Source organism: Guyanagaster necrorhizus, assembly GCF_019112545.1.
Source record: "Guyanagaster necrorhizus MCA 3950 unplaced genomic scaffold BT62scaffold_24, whole genome shotgun sequence".
NCBI lineage: Eukaryota > Fungi > Basidiomycota > Agaricomycetes > Agaricales > Physalacriaceae > Guyanagaster > Guyanagaster necrorhizus.
Genome location: NW_025064903.1, coordinates 229,906 through 251,999, shown reverse-complemented (window position 1 = coordinate 251,999; position 22,094 = coordinate 229,906). Strand labels below are relative to the sequence as shown.

At 47.8% G+C, this 22,094-nt stretch overlaps 6 protein-coding genes across 6 annotated transcripts; 3 read left to right on the top strand and 3 right to left on the bottom strand.

Moving 5' to 3' along the window:
• Positions 1–3,392: 3,392 nt before the first annotated feature.
• Positions 3,393–4,434, bottom strand: BT62DRAFT_1078626 (ribonuclease H1 small subunit). Its single transcript, XM_043179408.1, has 2 exons — positions 3,830–4,434; positions 3,393–3,782 (listed from the first exon to the last, which is right to left on the bottom strand). Exons 1-2 carry the CDS (start codon positions 4,388–4,390, stop codon positions 3,756–3,758), a joined length of 588 nt encoding a protein of 195 aa, XP_043036748.1. The 5' UTR covers positions 4,391–4,434; the 3' UTR covers positions 3,393–3,755.
• Positions 4,435–5,058: 624 nt separating this feature from the next.
• BT62DRAFT_1034686 (general substrate transporter) lies at positions 5,059–8,886 on the top strand (the record flags this gene model as incomplete). The annotated part of the gene is made up of 15 exons (XM_043178374.1): positions 5,059–5,077; positions 6,070–6,124; positions 6,177–6,328; positions 6,385–6,526; positions 6,578–6,675; positions 6,729–6,790; positions 6,848–6,940; positions 6,988–7,213; positions 7,268–7,331; positions 7,385–7,484; positions 7,547–7,648; positions 7,705–7,851; positions 7,911–8,026; positions 8,087–8,157; positions 8,216–8,886. 15 exons carry the CDS (start codon positions 5,059–5,061, stop codon positions 8,386–8,388), a joined length of 1,620 nt encoding a protein of 539 aa, XP_043036747.1. The 3' UTR covers positions 8,389–8,886.
• On the bottom strand, positions 8,298–11,033 carry BT62DRAFT_935200 (long-chain-fatty-acid-CoA-ligase). The gene is made up of 7 exons (XM_043186886.1): positions 10,536–11,033; positions 9,574–10,481; positions 9,217–9,523; positions 9,117–9,150; positions 8,913–9,063; positions 8,627–8,856; positions 8,298–8,568 (listed from the first exon to the last, which is right to left on the bottom strand). The coding sequence occupies exons 1-7, from the start codon at positions 10,964–10,966 to the stop codon at positions 8,551–8,553; spliced, it is 2,079 nt and encodes a 692-aa protein (XP_043036746.1). The 5' UTR covers positions 10,967–11,033; the 3' UTR covers positions 8,298–8,550.
• Positions 11,034–14,796: 3,763 nt separating this feature from the next.
• Positions 14,797–15,693, top strand: BT62DRAFT_996084 (uncharacterized protein; the record flags this gene model as incomplete). The annotated part of the gene is made up of 7 exons (XM_043190565.1): positions 14,797–14,848; positions 14,892–14,924; positions 15,097–15,165; positions 15,202–15,229; positions 15,355–15,421; positions 15,545–15,600; positions 15,645–15,693. 7 exons carry the CDS (start codon positions 14,797–14,799, stop codon positions 15,691–15,693), a joined length of 354 nt encoding a protein of 117 aa, XP_043036745.1.
• Positions 15,694–16,903: 1,210 nt separating this feature from the next.
• BT62DRAFT_1078619 (uncharacterized protein) lies at positions 16,904–17,707 on the bottom strand (the record flags this gene model as incomplete). The annotated part of the gene is made up of 3 exons (XM_043179407.1): positions 16,904–17,327; positions 17,383–17,569; positions 17,646–17,707. 3 exons carry the CDS (start codon positions 17,705–17,707, stop codon positions 17,076–17,078), a joined length of 501 nt encoding a protein of 166 aa, XP_043036744.1. The 3' UTR covers positions 16,904–17,075.
• Positions 17,708–18,157: 450 nt separating this feature from the next.
• On the top strand, positions 18,158–21,009 carry BT62DRAFT_903580 (uncharacterized protein; the record flags this gene model as incomplete). Its single annotated transcript, XM_043183531.1, has 7 exons — positions 18,158–18,187; positions 18,281–18,346; positions 18,396–18,568; positions 18,641–19,721; positions 19,779–19,869; positions 19,926–20,001; positions 20,073–21,009. 7 exons carry the CDS (start codon positions 18,158–18,160, stop codon positions 21,007–21,009), a joined length of 2,454 nt encoding a protein of 817 aa, XP_043036743.1.
• Between the last annotated feature and the right edge of the window lie 1,085 nt (positions 21,010–22,094).

The following is a 22,094-nucleotide window of genomic DNA, read 5'->3' as shown; positions in this document are numbered from 1 at the left end:
CCGACAGTGATGTTCTTTGGACTCACCAACTCACCAGCCACCTTCCAATGGATGATGAATGATATCTTCAAAGATCTCATCACCACCGGGAAGATAACGATCTATTTGGATGACATTCTTATTATGACCAAAACTAAGGAGGAACACCGAAGGATAACACAACAGGTGTTATCCCTGATGAGGAAACATTGACTTTTCCTCAAGGCAGAGAAGTGCGACTTCAAGGTATTAGAAACAGAATACCTTGGAGTCATCATCAGCGAAGGAAGCATTCGGATGGATTCTATCAAAATAGTGGGAGTAACTGAATGGCTGGAACCAACCAAAAAGAAGGAACTACAATCTTTTTTGGGATTCACAAACTTCTACTGATGCTTCATCTGGGACTACAGCAAAATAGTCCAACCAATGACACAATTAACCAGGAATTCCCCATGGAACTGGAGAATTTCCCAATAGGAGGCATTCGACGACCTTAAACGCTGGTTAGCCAAAGACATCATCTTGGCCATACTAAGCCAAGATGGAAAATTCTGAGTGGAAGCTGACTCTAGTGAAGGTGCAATTGGGACCATACTCTCACAGGAACAAGATGGCAAGTGGCGATCAGTCACCTTCATGTCAAAGGTGCTCATGATAACTGAGTGCAACTATGAAATCTATGATAAGGAGCTCCTCACCATAATGCTCACCCTTGCTGAATGGCGGCATTACCTCATAGGAGCAGCTCAGATTTTCGAAATCTGGACAGATCATCAAAATCTCTGATACTTCTGACAACCTCAAAAGCTTAACCACTGACAAGCCCGATGGGTCACAGAACTATCTGAGTATGAATACATGTTACATCATAAAGCCGGCATCGCAAATAAGAAGGCCGACCTCCTCAGCCACAGGGTGGATCACAACCAAGGAGAAGACAACAACAAAGAGATCATACTACTATGACCAGAACATTTCTGGGCAATGATCATGCCCACGGAGGAAGAAATACATGAACGAATCAAAAGCGCCACTCAGGACCCACACAAATGGGATCAAAGAATCGCTCCTTCACTAAACCATGAGTGAGGGCTGAAAAAGGAAGAGGGATTAATCCGTTACAACAAATGAATCTATATCTCCAGAGATCAAAAACTTCATGATGATATCATTGCCACATGTCATGATCATGCAACTGCCAGACACCCCGGCATCGCAAAGACCAAAGAACTGGTTTTATGGGAGTATTGATGGTCCAGAATGGACCATGATATCACCTGATATGTCAAAGCTTGTGAAGCTTGTCAATGAGGCAAGGCTTCAACACAACCCAGAGTGGCACCACTCCACCCGAATGAGGTCCCTTCATCACCATGGACCCATATCTTGGTGGATATGATAACCAGACTTTCTGAAAGTGATGGCTATGATGCAATCATCGTCATAGTCAATCGCTTCTCAAAAGCGATCATTCTGATCACCTGCTTGATAGAACTGACATCCGAGAGATGGGCGAAAATACTATGAGATGAGGTTTATGCAAAGTACGGCATGCTCCAAGTAGTAATCTCAGACAGAGGTCCACAATTCATATCCAAATTTCTGGACAACTTGTATCGACTTCTAAACATCAAACAAAATGCCTCAACAGCATATCACCCACAAACAGACAGCCAAATGGAATGGGCCAACCAAGAAATCGAAAAGTACCTATGACTTTTCATTAGTTACCGACAGGATGACTGGACAGAATGGCTCACACTGGCAGCATTTCAACACAATAACAGAATTCACTCCGCAACAGGTAAAACACTATTCTTTCTGAATTACAGCCAAAACCCATCAGTTGTGCAAACTACACAAACCCATACAACAACACCAGCTTCAACGGACTTTGCCACAACAATGACAAAAATCCATGAAGAAACACAGACAGCCCTCGAAAAGGCTGCCCAAACGATGAAAAAGCAATATGACAAACACAAATGCACAGCACATGAATACTCTACCAATGACAAGGTCTGATTGGATACTACAAATCTTCACCTACCAAGGCCAAAACAGAAATTGGCAGACAAACGAACAGGCCCATTCAAAATTCTTGGCAAAATCGGCAAATCTGCATACAAGTTGCAGCTCCCAGCAACTTGGAAAATCCATAATGTTTTTAATGAAACATTGTTGACATCATACATTGCACCAGCCTTTTCCAACCAGGAACAACCACCTTTACCACCCATAGAACTGATCGATGATGAAGAACACTACAAAATCGATGAAGTCCTAAACCATAAAACCCAAAGGGTCAAAGCACGAGGCGGAGGCATGAAAACAACTGTTGACTACCTAGTCAGCTGGAAGAGATACAGACCAGAATCAAACCAATGGGTCAATGAAAAATACATGAATGCGGAGGAGGCAATTTGTGACTATGAACACAGGATCAACAAATTAGACATCAAGGCAGTCAGGTTCAACATTATATCTGTGGAGCATGACAAGGCGACAAAAGGAAGGGAGATGATATCTAGCCAGATATACATCAACTGACCTGCCGACAGCAGAGGACATGCAGGAGAGGGTGATGAAGATGACCCTGTGACAGACAAGCCAAAAATGGGAGGGACATACAGCGAAGAGCAATGTACCACCCCTTCGACTCGTCTGAAGCCTGGCAACCAAACGACAATGGGTCCAGCAGATCGGCCACCTCCTTCCAAGGGGGGAGGACTACCCTAACTTAACCATCGGGATGATGGTCTTAAGGAGGGGGTAATGTTACGATTTTTCCTATTTTCTTCCTATTTTCTTTTCTTTTTCCTCGGAAATGACCCCTATCTTGCTTAGTCAGGGTGCTTGGACCAGCACTTAGGACTATGAGAACACTTACCTCAGCACCCAAGTCGGTCACTCTCCTATCTGACTGCTGTGTGCTGTGAAGGGAGAGACAATACCCTTTCGTCTTCGGACAGCAGTGCAACAACTACAGCACAACAGCAAGACAACAGCTTTTGTGGAGAGCCTGGCAACAGCAGGGGTAACAGCTCTATGACAGACAATATCTTTTGTGAACGTTTATTTATAGTAAGATAACAGAACAGTATTTAAGTAGCTTAGTTCTCGCTGTAACACCCCAGTCTCAAACTAAAGTTTATCTCCACCAAACTACTCTCAAGCTCTTACTATTTGAGCCTTGATTCACTTCCACTATTGACTCCAGTGAACTCAGTCAGACATACCCGAAGTATGAGGTACCAAACTGTTTATCACATGTTGATAGTCACATGAAACTTGGGCTTAACAGTACCAGCCCAAAGAGTTGGTACACTGCTGTAGGCATTACTCCATCCTTGTTCAAACAATATCCTTCCCATGGTCCAGTGATACCATCAGAGTCTGAATTGGAAGGCCTCTATGGTAAATCATCTGTATGTGGCATAAAAAAGTCATTTGCATGCATTGGTGTAGGTGTAATGAAAGTATGGGAACCATTGAAGATCTGAGTAACAACATCTGAAACAAGCAGGTTGAGGATAGTGAAGGGAGCTGGACAACAAGGAGCTGTGTAGCTGCTTTCTGGCATGTGGTGTTCTATTGAGAAATAAAGCTCTGGAGAGCCCAATGTCTGTTATGTTGGAAGAGAATGTTGAGCTATGACTTGTGAAGGTTATAGTATCTACACCTTTGTAAAACTCTCTCTGCTCAAAAATTGAGTAGGTATTGATTGGGTAACATAAATCGACGGTCTATCCATAGATGAAACAAGGATTAAGTCATTCATCGCCAGGTACATAATGAATCTGGCACGGCATGAGTTGGAGAAAAAGGCACAGAAGAGCGGACATACCAGCTCTGACAACTTGGTCCATTCATCTAGACTTCTAACATATTCGTCATCTTTCTCTCTTCCCAATGTGTCCGGATGCCAGAGAACGAAGGAGGAAAACTGGGCGGTGGGTGTGAGAACGGGTGCGGAGGACTTCGCGGTCGGTGCATCTTCATCCTCATCCTCATTCTGCCTGTTTCGTCGAAAGCGACGTGCGGCGCTGCTCGAGGGGCCATCATGTGTGGCCTTCCCTTTTCCTTTCCCTTTCTTGACTCCCTCTATATTCTTCCACACCAACCCCGTATAGCCCTTCGGGACGTGGATCGTTTTACCATGAAGCGTACGTCCTCGAAAGCTTGAGACAAAATACGTGGCTGCACGTCTGGCAAGAGATGGAGGTACTGCTGTAGCTGTCGTAGAGGATTCCGCCTTCGGCTCATCTGGCACAGGTTTGGGCTCATCCGAATTCTCGGTGACGCGCTCTTCGACGCGAAAAAACGTCGAGATAGATGCGGGTCCATCGTAATCAATATGAAACGGCATGAGGTTAGGTGAGCATGAGGGCAAGGAAGTTGAGGCCATGGTGGTGGTCAATAGGAAAGAGTTACCTGCCAAGAATGCTGACAGTGGGAAAGAACAAAATGAGTGTCACAGCATGTGACCGTAACACCGCGTTTTGCGCGTTGTTGTTCCTTGCGTACTTACTATCAACATCTCATCTCATCGTTGCACGGCACGGTACCATCAGGCGCGCCGTACGCAAGGACACAAGTAACACAAAACCCAATCTTCACTACCCTCTAGTCAATTCCCCAGCCGGGCTCACGACCTAGAAACCCAGGACATTGTAGAACTTAAAATGGACACTAGATGGGAAACCTGAAATCAGTGGTTCCCTCATTCTAACCACCACGGTAGACCGGCACAGCATAAAATATTTTCGGCGTGGAATGCACCCACTTTGCGACAGTGGCATTCCCTTTTTGACATTGTATTAGCAGCTTTCACCCCTGGTAAGCAGCTATCTGGGGTCAATCAAAACAGACAAAACTGTGCAGATAACAAATAGAGATTTGTTGAGGCATCTTGAACACAGCAAAACTTATAACTTTGAAAGGTAACCCTGCCGCGTTTTGTGGACAAAACCATGGTCAAAATTCTATCTATATTTCATCATTCTGCCTTGCATTTTGACCGGCGCGAACAAGTCAGCCTCCAGGAGTGTTTCTAATAAACTCAACATTGCCAATATGGCCATATCCAGGGCTGGTTCGTCACGTACTACTCTTGCCAACACCTCTTTTCTAATGTGTACCAGCGCTTGCGACGAATTACATTCTAGCATGGCGGGTTCCGGCAACTCGACCATGATCCTGCAGAAACAACATTTGCGAGCGGTGTCGATCGAGTCTCGGACTTTCCAAGTTCTCTCCATCAAGGCCTCTCCGTTGCGAACACATTGATCCATCACCGTTTCTCCTTTTGATCTCCTCCATAGCCGACCAGATATTTCTTGAAATATTTCAACAGCTCTAGATCATACAAAGGATGGGTGTACACTCTGCGAGCATCTCCTGATATTTCGAATTCAAGATTTCATTTTGCCCTTGGCACTTGTATTACAGCGCCGGGGGCCGGTGGCTCAATTTTCTGTTCTAGAGCTCTTTTCTCCGACATGCAAGTCCTGTGACCGTGCTGCACATTTTTTCCCGCTTGATAAAGTAAGTCAATGATAGTTGAATTACGACCTACCGACACATTGTGACTTTATTCGACGCCACATGGAGCTAACAGATTTACAGAACAGGTAGAACCGTAATCGCCTTCTGGCCTCACACGCGTTGCGAGGGGCCACTTCAATTACAATGTCTCTCTTGAGCTTTGTTTTGAAAGCAAAGCAACGACACGAGGGCTTTCCTGAAGTTATGTCATCGTCATAGACCGTTCGATGCTTGTACTCTGGAACGTCGCTGCATCTCTTTGCATTTCTCTACACTGTCCGTTTTGTTCCGCCTTGTTCTTTTCGCAGGAAGCGGCCCGGTACCAGCTCCCACTCGGTCATGTGGGGGGTACGAAGGTTAGAAAAGAACGCAACAGAACGTCTAATATTCCTCCGTCGGATCTGGGATTCTTTCTTCGGATGCATCTTTGACGATAATCGGCCATGGCCGGTAGCCCTTTTATCAAGGCCAGCATCAAAGACCGTCGATAGAGAAGTTTGATCCCCCAGATCTTCTTCATCGCGTGCATGTCTCAACTAGCTGGAAGAAAGTTGTACTATGGGATCAATGTCGTCGCCGGTTTGGCGATTTTCTTGTACGGGATTCTTTGCCGATCGAAGAATAGTTTTGATTGTCCACGATTTTAGCTTCGGTTACGACCAGGGAATGATGGGTGGGGTAAACACCTCCCCGCATTACGTCGATACGATGAATCTTGGATATTCCACTTACGAAGGAGACTCGGAAGGCTATGTCGTCAAGATCACGAACCCCACACGACAGGGAGGTATCGTCAGCAGTAAGTGCGCACCAGCTCTTCAGCCGAAGTTTCAACCTGACTCTGTTCTTTTTCAGTATACTATCTCGGAACCCTCATTGGGTGTATAATTGCCGGAGTGACGGGCGATCGACTCGGTCGTCTGAAAACGATGTTTATCGGTTGTCTCTGGGTCATGGTTGGAGCCGCTTTGCAGTGCTCTGCACAAAACCTGGCATGGCACGTTCATTCTCAATGTGACCTGTCTGTGGATCTAATCCGTATTCATAGGATGCTCTGCGCGAGAGTGATCAATGGTATTGGAACAGGGTATCTCAACGCAATCGTCCCCGTTTGGAGTGCAGAGGTTGCTACGCATACATCCAGAGGTTTTTCTGGCTTTCTGCCGTCTTCGTTTGCCCTACCTAAAGCCTCATCACAGGCGCCTTCATCGCAATAGAATTCACCCTAAATATTTTCGGAGTCGTCGTTGCTTATTGGCTAGTATGTCCCTACTACGGCCTATTTTTTTATATCTCCGCAGTTGACCCAGGTTTGTAGGAATTCGGTCTTGGATTTGTTGGAGACGGTCGCTCTCAGGTCAGATGGAGATTTCCCATCGCTTTTCAGATCCTTCCCGTCATCATTTTCATGGTATGCATACATCGAAGTCTCGAAGGCCTTAATGCTTATTCATGTAGTTTGCTCTCTTTCACATGCCTGAATCCCCCCGTTGGCTTGTAAAAGCAGGTCGGCTTGAGGAAGCACAAGCCGTTCTTCGACGCCTTCGCTACGTAGAACCAGATACCAAAGGAGAGAAAGACCACTCGGTCGCAGACAAGGAGTTTGAGGCCATTGCGGAGGTTGTGGAGCTGGAGAAGAAGCATTCGAAGATGAACAGTTATTGGAATATGTTCTGGGGGATTGGTGGGTTTTGATTCGCTGACAACTCGAAGTTGTCGCTCAATCGCCATTTGACAGGGTCTGGAGATCTACACATCGCTCGTCGGGTTCAACTGAGTATCTGGTTACAGATATTGCAAGAGTACGCCACTCCCACGCATCGCTCTTCATAATGCTCATTTGATGCTTATGTAGATGGGTAGGTATTGCAGCGATCACCGTTTACGCCCCTATTATATTCTCTGAAGCTGGCTACGGTGCTCGTAAATCACAATGGCTCTCCGGATTGAACGATGTGAGCTTCTGGGATAATAATACTTATGCATAGTACCGACGTGTTGAGTTTGCACCCCCCAGGTGACTTATTGCCTTTCAACTTTCTTCGCTATTTACACAATCGACCGATGGGGCCGCCGTATTGGACTGTGGTGGGGAGCCATAGGTCAGGGCATCTCAATAGTATGCAGCTTCTTATCATTTTACAAGCACCCGAACTGACCTCATACCGCTCTTAGATCCTCGCGGGAGTGTTCTCCCGACTACTGAAAGATCACCCTGACAAAGCCGCACAATACGGCGGTGCAGCGGCCTTCTTTGTGTTCCTCTACACTGCAATATTCGGAGCTACGTGGTTGACTATCCCTTGGGTGTACCCTACGGAGGTATTCCCTTTTCCAGCTCCCATTCGCGTCACAAAGGCTGACTACGATCCTGCGTGTAGACTTTCCCACTAGAAGTGCGTGCCAAAGGGAACGCATGGGGTGTCGTTGGATGGAGCATCGGTAATGGCTGGCTCATGATGCTGAACCCAGTCATGTTCGATAACATCGCCGAGAAGTAAGACGGTTCTTTCCCCATTCTGCTCCCTACCTGACCCCCAACCCGTTTCTTGCTCAGAACCCTTTACATCTTTGGCGCCATCAACTTCCTGTGCATCCCCATAGTGTGGGCATTCTACCCGGAGACAGGTCTGTATAGGTCGTCTGACGTATATGAATACTCTTCCCTGACACTTTCTGATCGCAGCTAACCGCACCCTGGAAGAGATGGACCTACTCTTTGCAAGCAAAAGCCCATTCGTGTGGGATGAAGAGAAGTACTTCAGGAAGCTCAAGGAAGACAGCAAACGCATGCCTGACATGCCGGAAGGGTCGCGTAATGAGAGCATTTATTCTGAATCTCAAGAAGAAAAGGCATGAAGAATCTCGATTCCTCGTACCTTTTACGCTGTCACGGATATGAACGAAATGAAATGCCTTTATCAACGTCCAGATCTAAGAAGTTTATGGTAGAATACACGACGAAAGCCACAATTAAAGAAAAAAGAAAATCGTGAAAGGAAAAGTCCGACTCTCGTGCAGCTACTGCTTGTAGGCCTCCTGAACAGGGACATGCATCAGTATATGATCGAGATGGTCCAGATAGATAAAGACCCACTTTGATCTCAGACGCGAACTGCTTCGCGATGGCGCTCCTGTTGATCTTCTGTGCTGCAGTGACCAACCCACTCTCCGGCGTCCACTCGTCTGGTGTCAAAATAACAGCTTGCAATAACTCCATCGTCTTGAAGCCTGATTTCTTTCCGATAGCGTTACACTCCTTCAAAACCAGTGACACAACCTTCTTATTGTGACATAGGATGCCCAGACCATCCTTGCCATTGACATCTACAAAGGAAGATAAAACGGACTGCTAAACGAAGAACGACACAAAGGGGACAAACCGGGAACGTTCGCAAGATAATGCCGCAGGTGCGCTTCATGTGGTATGATAATAGCAATAGGCTGCGAGGCACTTGCGTTGGCATATATACACATATTGCCAATCAGGTTGCATGATTTGTATGTCGCCTCAAGTCGTTCGAGCGCTATGTACTGCTCAAGTCTGTCAGCCAAGCCCCGAGATCAATATTCAAAAAAAATCGCACCTCGCCACCAGAAAGCTTGATAAGGTTTTTAATACTGATAGCCCACCGCAACCATAACGGTCAGTATTAACCGAGCAAAACAACAAACGACATGTCGCACCGATCAATTAATGACAAGGTTCCATCACTGTTCCATTGTCCAACGTCGCCCGTGCGCATCCAGCCATCCTTGGTGAAGATGGTCTCATCCTCATTCAGGTCCGGTCGCTTGAAGTAGCCCTTCGTTACTGATGGTCCCCGAATGCACACTTCACCCTGAGGCGGGTCGTTCGACGACAAGTACCCGGCCTCGGGAACGTCAAGCAGTTTTGTTTCGACTGACGGCATCGGCAGACCCACGGCTTCATATCGCATGCATTCCGGGGGCAGAACAGCGCACATGCCGCACGACTCCGTCATACCATAGCCTAACAAAAAGTCGAACGATAACGTTGAACGCAAAGGCCAGAATACGTACCTTGAAGCATACACATCAACGCGACGTTCAAAAACTCTTGGGTTTCCTTGCTAATAGCAGCACCACCAGAAAGGGCCACACGTAACCTACCGCCCGTCGCCGCTCTCACTCCACTAAGCACAACAGTGTCAGCAAGATAACCGAGAACGGGAACGTTGTTCTTCCTCAAGGTTATGGCAGCATTGAACACGAAACGCGTAATGGCACCTCCCGAGTTGACTTTGGACAGGATGCCTTTTCGAATAGTTTCCCATACTGCGGGCACGCCAACCATGATACTAGGACGGAATGCTGCGATGTCGCCTTTGCAGTTTCGTACAGATGCATCTGTCAGGGTCTTGACGCGACCGTATCCTGACGTCACGCCGGCGAAAAGCATAGAGAGCTCTACAATGTACTCTAAGACATGAGCCAAGGGGAGGTATGCAAGATAGAAGTCCTGCTGGGTGAGGTGGTGGCCCAAAAGGACGTATACAGCTCCGACGGAAGCTACGAGGTTTCTGTGGGTGAGGACAACGCCCTTCGGTGGACCGGTGCTTCCGCTGGTGTACATAATGCAAGCAGTGGTATCGGGCGTAGGTCGCAGGTCTTTGATGGTATCGAGAGACTTTGCCTTGCCGTTTTCTCTGACTTGGTCGATATGACAAACTTTGATGTCTTCCCGGACAGCGTGGAGTTCTTCCACTAGCTTGGTATTCGTGTTGCCGTCATAAATGATATATTTGACCGTGGGAGTCTGGCGAAGGACGTTGTATAGCGTTGGCAGCAGTTCTGCGTTGGTGAAGAGCCCGACACATTCCGGCTCGTTTAGTGAATGTTCAAGGCCGGACTCGCCCAGCGTATCGTACGCTGTAGCAATGGTCGTGCCGATAAGCCCACATGCATTGGCAATGAGCTGCCAGTTGAGACTGCACCAGGATCATTGTCAAAAGAAAAAAAATTTCCAGCGGCGTACGACATACCTCGTTCCCGAATAAACATTGAAAATGTCTCCCTGCTTCACCCCGAGGTCGACGAGCCCTCTACCAAGTTCCGAGACAATCTCCTTGAATTCGAGGTAGGAGATATACTTGTAGTCGCTGAGTTGGAAATATTTCCATTTCTTTTTCTCGTGAACCTCCTTCCCGTCGACAATTTTCTTCACATCTTTCTCCTCCTCAACGACGTCGATGATGTCTCGCCATCCAAAGGCGTTCCTCGAACCGTACGTCCGAGCAGAGTAGTCCAGGAGGTCCGGAATAACGTCGAGACCTTCGAAGGGCTGTGTGACCAATTTTGCTGACGCGATGGCCAGTCGTCGAACGCCGCCTTCGCCCGGAGCCTGAGACGGCGTGACCTCTACGGAGCCCTTGCCAAAGTATCCGTGCTTCAGTGTCTGCATAGGCGGCGCCATGGTTGGTGGTAGGAAGGGGAAAGTGCTATTTGCCTCGACAGCGTAGTGAGCGCACTTACTTCGGCAGGGACGTCACGGTTACCCCATCACTTTATCGGAAATTCCCCATTTTTAAAGAGTTGATCATATTACGTCATTCACGTGACATTTGATCTAAAAAAAAATCATGATTTTGATCTCATTCAATTGAACGGAACAGACAGCATTAGACTGACGTGGATGTGTTACAAATGAGACGAAGATAATAATCGAAAGACAGGAAATCTAGGCCGCAAATTCAGCTTATGACTTCCTTGCTTGTGCCTCCATCGATTGGCACCGAGTGGGATCCCGGCGCCCGCCTACCGTGATCAACGAGATTACCGAGTATGATTTGCATGCAACCCGAAATTAATGCATGTACCTTGGTCCTGCCGCGTTATCTATGCTCAGGAGAATGCCAATTGTAACGTTCCAACAGAATTTTGCGGTCTCATCTCAGACGCCAGCATTCACGTATGGACTACGATGATGTTCCGGACTCTGTGATTGCATGTGGCTCGGGGTCTTCGAAAGTGCTATCTCGGCCAGTCTGAACACCATCAACGGTGTACTCCGATCAGAAGACCCCCCTCCCTCCGGAACAGATTTCTTTCCACTCAAGTCTAGCTTGTTCTTTAGAATACCCAAGATTCCAAGTAAATCCCTGCAGTTGGCAGTTGTGATCAAACCATTCAACAGCAACACCCGAGTCGGACAGCCCATGAGTGCGTGTTTAGTTCGCCTTCGGACGACGCATACAGATGTCAATACCGAGGTCGGAGCCCATCTAAACAACACACAACCTAGGGGCTAGAAAGCTAGAGAAGAAGCTCCTGGACTGGGTGGGGGGGTCCTCGAGACTCACAGGCACATTTCCCGGACCGACCGATCAATGGAAGTATGCGTCGGATACAATATCACACTGGGGCGGTTAGACGTAGAGGAGAACAGTGGTAACTGAGAGCGTAATAGATCCTAATCACACAAGAGACATAGACAGGGGAATAATTTACAGGCAGCGGCTGAAACGAGGACAAGGCGTCGTATCAGGGATAGATGTCCGTGAGAGGGAAGACGCAGTAGAGGGAAAGATCCGGTCCAATGTCACTACTTTCGCAGCAGCTGGGTCGCAAATAACATCCATCGCGTGATAACGGGCCTTCTCTTCCTCAATTTTTTTTCATTTTGGCAAAGTGAAAGACGCATCTGTTGAATATCTTTGAGCCAGACCACAGACAGACAACGAATCACGGTTTTAATGAAAACAACAAGGTCGGTGGGAGAGACTACTGCGTCCTCAGATCGAGTTGTATAACCCTGAGTGAAGAAATCCAAGGCGGTGCCGAGATGACGTACACACCTGCTCCACTCCCGGTGATGTTCATACTGATCGGTGAGCAGGGTATATAGTTACCATAAACGGTGGCAGTGTCATATACGGGAATATACGCGAAATGGCTTCGATCAGATTGTGAACATCTGTCGAGTCATCTAAGCATCTGGGTTAATGTCAATAATTCTCTGAAGACTAGTACCCACAAGTTACCTACTAGGGTGGAAAGGTGGTCCAAAATTATTTATTTATTTATCTAAAAAGTTAAGATATAATAATACACGCACACGTGATTTCGGGGAATATCGGAGCGTCAGAGAGCCGAGCATGCTGCTGCAGCTTTGCTGGCAGAACAAGAATAGAAATAGTTCGTAGATTATTATCATGTCATGACAAATGAGTCAGGAGTTGTAAAAAAAGCTTATAGCAGGTACCTTGACTTCGATCGCATTGTTGGCAGGTGTGTGTTAGGGGAAAGTGCTTGAAGGGAGGTGGGTGGTGAGTGATACATCGCGGCCCGGTACAGAATATCCGATCCCGGCAAGGGCCTTCTTTACCGGCTTCTTTACCGGTACCATGGATGGCTGCGGAGAACTCTACACCCCACTGAACGACTTCCGTTGAATCTGGTTTACGATATTAGTGCAGAACGTGAATCGAAGAAACAGCCTGAACCTATACGAATGGGGCAGAAAGAAGCAGTCGAGTCCGGCGAATTCTTGAAATGCAGGGAGTGGGTAGGTCCTAACACCTGTTCTCTCCAAATTTATCACAATGGAAGGCGATTACCTCTGGCGACATTTGCTCCTAGCAAGGAAAACATGGTCTCCGATTCGCACCCCCCCCCCCCCTACAAGTTACCCGATGAATTCCTTCTTGTTTGCAATTCGGTGACTACGTGTAATAGATACGGACTGACGCTGGGAAAGTCGTGGTTTGGGGCGACCGATGGGACGAAGTTCTGATGTGGAAAATAGTGGTTTGCGATGAATGAGCGCCACTACCCGAAGTGAACGGCTCCATGATATAATACCCGCATGAATGATAGTAGCTCTTCGGAGGAGACTAGTCGCATTCAATAAGTGAAGGAAAACGAGGCGATAGCCATGTCTTGGCCTGCGCGCGAGTACGGTGAATGCATAACAACTCGGATGCGTAAGTTCATGAAAGAAAGCCGAAGATGGAAGCCCCCCAACACGTTTGCGATCAGGGTCGCATCGCACCGACGACTCCTTACACCACCCATCAAGTATCAAGTATCAGCCGCAATACTAGCCCATCGAGGATAATTTGAAAGAGGCCGCGCTCTCCTAAAGGATCAAATGAAGAGTAATAGCACACGTATGATCAATTTCGGGGACCTCGCGGACATGAATGAGAATGAACGCAGATTCATGCTCAGGCTTTCATCCCTCGCGATCATCTCTTTCATGATGCTGGGTACATTCATATGGGCAAGGATATGAGCTTGGAGTACGTTCCTCCACGGTGCCATTAGTCCCTTCATCATTTTTTATTTTAGATTCGATTTATCAGAGCGTATGTTTTCTGGTCCGGTTAGCTTCATACAAACTTAATTTTGAAAGGCTTCGCTCTCGGGAACTGAATATCCCATACTTCGTTCTTGATTATAGTGCTGAATTATCAGCGTCGATGGTATCAATTACGTCTATAAATGCTTACCACTAATGGTTTCTGTTTCCACGACTCCCAGGAGGAGTTATTAATGGACACCGTCATATCGTTTTTATCTCAGCCTCTGTCTGATCAATACCGTTCCTCTGGCTTTGTGTCGTCATTAGCCTCTTTCTATGATATCACTTCCTGACGGTCCGAAGGTTTGCGCCACTCATTGAAGTACATGCATGATAATGCCTACATTCATCTCACACGGCGACCGTTTTTTATTCGCATCATGAGGTACTTAGGGGCCCTCGGACGTACAAAGAGCCGTAATGAACCACCCATGACATAGGTTAATGGTCGAGATTCAATACCGTGTTACCCATACTAAACCTAAAGTGAAAGGGTTCCAATTTTTCTCATTTATTTTGGTTGATGTGAACAAAGGGTTTAGCACGACCTCGCTCATCGTTCCAGGCCCTCCGGACCGAGTTGTTGTATACGTGATGGCGATACATGGTCACATGTTGGACGCGTTGAAAATCAAACATTTTTTCTTTCCTTCCTCTACCACTTCCACTTGATCGAGGATCCTCCAAAACGTTTTTAAGATTGCATGATAATACCTACTTCACATGCATCTCACACGGCGGCCGTTTTTTATTCGCACTCGGACGTACAAAGAGCCGTAATGAACCACACATGACATAGGTTAATGGTCGAGATTCAATAGTAGAATTACTGACCGTGTTACCCACACAGAACCTAAAGTGAAAGGCCCCACTGTCCCAATTTCCGTTTATTGTTGTTAATGTGAACAAAGGGTTTAGCTCTGCCTCATTCTGCTACCACCATGCTTATCACCAAAACATTCTACGATATTCCTAACCAAACTCGATGCCACCGTTTGTCCTATCAGGATAATTTATCATATCGCCTGTTGTGCAGTGCAGAACTTATCCCCAGTCAAAAAGTTTCCTGGTCAGTTCACCCAGCTTTCTATCACGATCGATACATCACGTTGTGTCCAGGCGTAGTTGTCTTTAAGTGAAATATACCAGGTCACTGGGCCAATTGAACGCTTTGCAGGGATATGTTGTTGGTAGGTAAAATAGTGACATATCATGATCGTCTTTGATCACTATTGCATTAGCACGTCCCCCCTCCATTTATGACGAATTTGAAGGACCGGAGGCCATTTCTTACGACGTTGAGGGTGCATGTAATCTGACTATCCTTTGATCACAAACAAATGTAGGTCTCTGGGAACCGACAGAGGAAACAAGGTATCGATAGTCCTCCAGTTCGTGTTCGTGTTTTCATCTCATGGATTCATTTATTAGATCGAGAAGGAAGTAGCAGCGTATGCTAAAATTGTCTGATACCCTTGATCTGACAGTAATTATTATAGGACGCCTACATCTCTCCCCAATTGCAATGGGCGTATCGCAGGTACCCCTCAATTCGATCTTTCAAATGTGTTCTTCATCTGACATTGTACGATGTCTGAGACTGACTTGATGAACCTGCCTCGTGCCTTCCCAACAGGCTTTCAGGGTATGATTTACTTTTCTTCACCCCCTTGTAAACACAGACATTAGGCTGCATTTGATCCGCGCGTGCGGGGCCTCTCTCTGAATGCATCGATCTTACCAAGGTAAATTAATTATTGCTAGCAAAGTACTAATCTGTTTTCTATAGGTTTACGCTCGATCATCAGGAAGAGACGTACGAAATGGTTGAAAATTGAAAAAATGTAAAGTCACATGAAACACATTCAGGTTATATTCATAAATCTCATAACGATGCATTCCATTCATTGCCTTTGCGGCATCTATTCCATTTATTAAAAACACGCGTGGGACTGAGTTTTACACGTGACGACGATACATGGTCACATGTTGGACGCGGTCGGAAAATCAAAAACATTTTTTTTTGAATTCTTTCCTTTCTCTGCCACTTCCACTTAATAAGGATCCTTCGAGGGCTCCGGGCGCCGCGTCTAGACATCTTCTATGCAAGATCCGAGTCACTATGGGGGGCTGTGCCTCAGTGACCTCATTGCTCCCTGGCAAATCTAGCGAACGCGCCCAGATTCTCGAGATTATCAACGAATCTCCCCGCTTCAGTGTGACGCCATACCCGGCAAATAGACAGGAAATGTTTGTCTTGGTGTACCGCGTATAACGATGATTTCATTGACCCCAACGCGGGATTTGCCCGTATCAGATCGTGCATCCATCGATATCGAAAGACAACATATTTAAACTGGGCGTGCGCGCTCTGTTGATGCTTTCTTTCCCTACTGTCACCGACCCTCTAGTGGCGTCCTTGAAGCGTGCACGTTTCTCTCATACCTGTGATACGGGACCGGCTTCAAGGCACAGTGGGTCTGCTACCGGAGCTTTGCGCAGGAATACTTCGTTCTCAAACTCAGCGCTCTTGGACATGGCAAGAGAACATCAGATGCACTTCCCGGGGACTCGTTGATGTTGATAACGAGTGACTGCTTCGATTTTGTGGCTGGCTGGCAGCCCATCTGCGTTTACATGTATTGGACGGTATATTCGTCTCGAGGTATACATGAGGCTCAGCGGCCGAGGTCAAAGGTCTATTAACACTGCTGCTGGGCCGTCTTATTTCTGGATATCTGCTGGCTATTAGGGTGGACACAGAGCGCCAAGACATAGTATGGTTCATAGCATTCGCGGTGCGCACAGCTTCTGGAAGTGAGGGGGGGGGGAGCTTCACGGACCGTACCGTACTCAATGCTCAGCACAGATGAATGTTGAAATGAGTGTGTTCATTGCACGTGCCGTTATCGATGGGTACTATCGATGGGGGTTTTGCCGTTTTGGGAGTCAACGACTCCCCCTTCGGTCTGTTTTTCGCCTGCGCTTTGTTGGAACAGGAAATGTTACTGATTTCAACATGACAGAATCATTCAACTTCCGATGATAGTGGTGTAGCCAACTAAGGAATTTTGGCGATTGGGTCGTTCCTCGGATCTACTGACAGAAAGGTACCTCGCCTGCTATAGGATAGGGATGCACAAACGTGCAAGTGATAAACTAAACGCTGGATCCAATTGCATTGTGTCTTTTGTTGGGTTGCACCTTGTTACACAAAACACTAGCAGGTGAGGCTGGACCGTCTGTGTCCTGATGCGCTTGTACGATTGAGCTGAGCCGAAAGAGAGGCAGACACGGCGACGGGCGGATAACGACCCGAAGTTCGTTCCGTAGCTGGGAGTGTAATCACCGAAACCGAAACTCGAGGGGAGCTGTGAATGCCTCGAGGCGGGCGGAATGCCTGCAGTGTGACAGGGTCGGATGCAATGAGCATTCCAATTTGCTCATTGAGGCACATGACGCGAGCCTGCAACTAGGGTTATGGGCATCAATCAAGTGCGATCTTCGTCCTATAGCGACGATGCAACTCTGGGGAAGATTTCATTTGCTACTGGGCGATCTGTATGCGGGGGGAGGTGTTCATTGTGGAGACGACAATTTCGGTCTTCGACATGAGGAGGTTGGAAGAGTTCTTTTCTGCGTTTACACTTTCTGAGATGGCGACATCCGTCATTCATAGGGATTTCACGGAGTAACCGCACCGGGGGTCCCGAGCTACGTCAAGAAATGCCTTTTATTTCGCAACTTGATGACATTAACCTAGGGGAATTGGAGCAGGACTAGTAAGTACATCAAGACAACAGACGCCCATAGACAGCGGTTAGATGTCGGCAATTCCGGATGGGAGACCATTAGATTCACCAGATCCAGGCATTTACCGCTTTCGCTGAGCTTCGGAACCCAGTGAACAGGGCACCAACACGTGTAGAGACTGAGGCATAAGGCGACGGAATGCCGTGCTCGGCTTTCTGTGACAATGCTGATGGTGGGATTTCATAGAATCCGGATAATGAATAGCACAGAGAAATATCAGTCGGAGACCAAAGCTGGAGCAAGAAAACCCCGCAGTTTCAGCCTGGACCACTCTGGAATAACGTTTTGGCACCGTGCATGCGAAAAAAAAAAGAAAGAAAGTATTTATTTTGGAAACTACTTTTTTTTTCTTTTTTGAAAACGTTTTCGAAAAGCGGATGTCACAGGGCAGCTTAGCTGAGCTTAAGCCATAACAGGCCTATAACACCATCAGCAAACCCATCTCTCCCTACGCTCTCTCTCTCTCTTACGACTACCATTCCGTCCTAAATGCCCTCTATCCTCAACCTCAAGTTCAAGGTTTGTTCCCGTCGTCGTCATTGCTGTCGTCGACGTGCTCATTTTCTTCTCCTTTTTCTCTTTTTTCTTGCCCTCGCTGGCCGTCTCCTGCAGGGTAACAAGAGTTTCGTTGCATTCAGCAATCTCAACGACAGCGAGTCCCTCACCAAGACCTGGAAGGTACGCTCGTGTCCCTGCCCTGCGCGAAGGCAAGCTCACCATCGCGTAGGTCTGCACAAAGGTAGCCAGCTACCTTGAGCAGGGACAGCGCCTTGAGAATCTCAGTTGGCGGCTATGGCATCTCCAGAATCTTATGGTCGACACCGACAATGCCAAGTCCAAGCGCGAGTTCAAGAAGCTTTCGAAATGTATGGGCGACAAGCTAGACAAAGAGAAGGGAAGGTAATGTCATGTCGCGTCTATCCCCCCCCCCTCCCTATCTTCTTTGACGGTTGGCTTACCAACCATCTGCAGAAGCATTGAAGAGCTCGAGGCGCCAGACTTCAAGTCCAGTCATTCGATAGAAATCATTCGCCAGCGTGCAGTAGAGAAGGAGCGCAGCCGAGAAGCAAGTCAGAACGCGAAACCAGGCACCATTAAGCGCATGCAGTTCACCTTCAGCGTCGACCAACCTTCGCCTGCCGTCAGTACCTTTGTCCAGAAACCAGACCTCAAACCCTCTCCCGAGTTCCATAAACGGCCCAGGGCCGGTGCTCGCTATGAGAACGAGGACCACGCCACCAACGACAACGACAAGGATCCTCCCTTTACACAGCGCGGGCGCAAGGAAGCCGATCAACAATACCTACGATTCCCACCTCTTTTCTCCAATGATTTTGGTCCTACCGCTCTATTGTATCCTGCTCCCACTCTCACGACACGTATGAACTACGGCGAAGGACATAATCCCTCGGGCGCCAGTAATGACGGTTTCAGCATCATGCGGCCCACTATCGAACTTCCACTCGATGAACTTCTCACCAACGTGGACGCCAGCGAAAGCCCTCCTGTGGCGTCACCTTCACCACCTGCTACATCTTACGAATTACCTCAAGATATGTACAACAACACCACAGAGGCTATGCAGCAGGACACGGATGTCCCCATGACAAACGGCTCTTCTTCCAGCTCTTCTTCGTCCAGTAACACCGGCCTCTCGGATGACAGCAGCGAGAGCGATGACGAGGACAGCGATGATTTCATGGCGCCTTTAGGCAAAAAGGCACCTCCCATTGCGGATACTCCCGCGACAGTGGCGCCTTTCAAAGTCAATTCTCTCCTCGAACACATTGCCAGATCCAATACCCCCACCGGGCGCCCGTCTCTTTCCGTGCGAACTTGTGGAACCCCCAACACACGATCATCTGGGCCAGGCGCCACCGCGACGAGCCTCAACTCCTCTCTCTTACGCAGTGTAACAACTACGGCTAATAATTCAGCGCCCGGTGGCGTCAAGGCCGAGTGCTCGAACTGTGGTGCCACTCATACACCCCTCTGGAGGCGCGGACTCAACGACGAGCTCAACTGCAATGCCTGTGGTCTATACTGCAAATTGGTTAGTCCCCAATCAGTTAGTTGCTTTAGGATGTTAATTTATTCCTTTTACTAATAGCACAAGCGCCCTCGGCCGAAGACGATGCGTAACACTCACGGAGAAGGCCGAACGCAGTCTACACCCCGCCAAGAATCCGTAGATGTCATGGGTGAAATACCAAAAATAATATCGTATGATACGAACATTGCTAATTAACCGTACTAGCACAATGCTACAATTGTCACACCACCACCACCCCTTTGTGGCGCAAGGACGACGAGGGTAAAACTGTTTGTAATGCGTAAGTTCCCCCCCCCCCTGCAACTGCTTCCATCCTTTTACGATCCCCGATCCTGAATCCAATTTTGCTAGATGCGGTCTGTACTACAAATTACATGGCTCAGCACGTCCGATATCCATGAAGTCAGATGTAATCCGCAAACGGTCACGTCATGATGCGCGTCGGGCTGCGAGCGGCGGCAACAACGATACTCCTTCAGCCAGTCCTGGGGTGAGTCGTCGCGCTTCTCCTGTGCGGGAGTCTTCTCCGACGCTCGCGCCGGATTCGACGACTCAGATGACCTACGAATACAACGAGGAAGTCGAGTATCGCGCTACGCAATCCGAATTGATGGGCGCGTTAGGCCAGGACATGAACCAGGGTCCCATGTACCAGAGCATGTTCAATTACCAGTTCCCGGGACCCTACCATCCCGACCAGATGAGCCAGCTTACACTGCATTCGGATGCTCTTCCTTTCGCCTCTGTCGACTTTGAGTCTGATCAGAGTTTGACGCAGAGGAGGAACAAGCGTCGTAGGATGAGCAACGACTCGGCGTCCGAGCCGCCTTCCTCTGCTGTTTCCTATTCCTCGTTTACGGACGGATATTCTACGGCTTCTTCGGCCACCTCTCACTCGCAGCGATCATCTATGGATTTCCCATTCAGTAACTACTCGTCGACCTCATACGGCGGAGGTTTTCGCGGTGTGGAGGACCCGTTCTGGCATCCACCTTTGCAATCTCAGAACGACAATTCTCCGCAGTTCTGCCACCCTCCCATGCTTCCACCGGACCAAGACTCTCCGATGGACTACCTTCACCCGCCTGCGGGGAATATGCCAATGCAGGAGGAGGAATCGTTCTTTTCTACGTACTTACATCCTCCGATGATGTTGCCCGATGATTCTCCGTCGAATCCGATGCAGGGGAATTGCATGCATGCTATGTCGCCTCCTACGCTGATGTACCCGGGCAATATGAATGACTACCGTACGCATGGGTATGACACTCATATGCGGTCGTATTAGCTGGCGGAGAGGGGGGGGGTTTCGTTGCGAATTCTTGTCCCACCGAGCACTCCTTCTTGTTGGCTGGTCCGGGCCGGTCGGAGTGGTGGTCAATCCGTCGTGTTGTGTTGTCGTGTGTCAGCTGCAAGTTCTCTCCTGCATGGTTTTTTCTTAGCATCGTCTCTTCTCTTCTCTCGCATCGTCGTCATCAGCATCAGCATCCATCCATCCATCCAAACAGCATCGTTTCCAGTACAATCTAGCATCACCATCTATCGCCTTGAGCCTTGATCTTTTGTTGTCGCTCCATCTTCCCGTTTTCTTTCTTCCAGCATTCTCTGTAGATTGCATGCTTGTTCATACACTGCAATATCTCTCGCATTGCTTTCGAAGTAAAATCACGTATACAACAAACAATACCGTCCGTCTGATATCCCCCCTTCTCTCTCTCTCTCTCTCTCTCGTTGTTCCATTACTCCTCTTCTCTGCCGCTATATATATTTTTTTCACAGGCATTATTACGATTACGACGTCGTTACGAGCCGACGGACTGACTCTTTTGTGTCTTTTTTTCTTTTTCATTATTCTTTTTTCCTTTTTTTTTGAATTGTTGTAGTTGGTCGGTCGTTCTTCTCCTTGCGAAGGGTCTGCGCGCTTCGGATCCCACTAAAAATTGTATCAGTGATAATATATTATATCGATGATTTCATTCTTTCGGTGTTGGAGGAAGAGAATTTGTTTTTGGATATTGGATGGTGACGTTCGTTCGTGTTCTATGATGAAGCACGATGATAATGAAACTTCGCCGTCAACACAAAGTCAAAGGGAGGAGGGGGGTTTCCACAAACGAGGGACGGACGGACGGACGTCTATTGATGTCATGGCAGGGCAGAAGGCAGAACCCATGGAATGATCCGTTTTCGTTTTTGGTTTTTTTGGTTATTCGATCCGTCATCCTTCCTTCACACAAGAGAGAGAAGCATATCATGATTCATGATTCATGGTTCATGGTAATTCTAGGCCCCCTCTCATAACATAACATAAGAAAAAGAATGCCCGTTCCGTTCTACCGCACTAACGAGGGTGGGTTGGGAGGGGGAGGGGGG

Coding starts and splice junctions, on each gene's coding strand:
- BT62DRAFT_1078626 (XM_043179408.1), bottom strand. CDS start 4,390: ATGGCCTCAACTTCCTTGCCCTCATGCTCACCTAACCTCATGCCGTTT. Junction 3,783..3,829: donor GGACCAAGTTGTCAGAGCTG/GTATGTCCGCTC, acceptor ATGCCGTGCCAG/ATTCATTATGTACCTGGCGA.
- BT62DRAFT_935200 (XM_043186886.1), bottom strand. CDS start 10,966: ATGGCGCCGCCTATGCAGACACTGAAGCACGGATACTTTGGCAAGGGC. Junction 9,151..9,216: donor ACCTTGTCATTAATTGATCG/GTGCGACATGTC, acceptor GTGGGCTATCAG/TATTAAAAACCTTATCAAGC. Junction 8,857..8,912: donor TTATCTTGCGAACGTTCCCG/GTTTGTCCCCTT, acceptor CTTCCTTTGTAG/ATGTCAATGGCAAGGATGGT.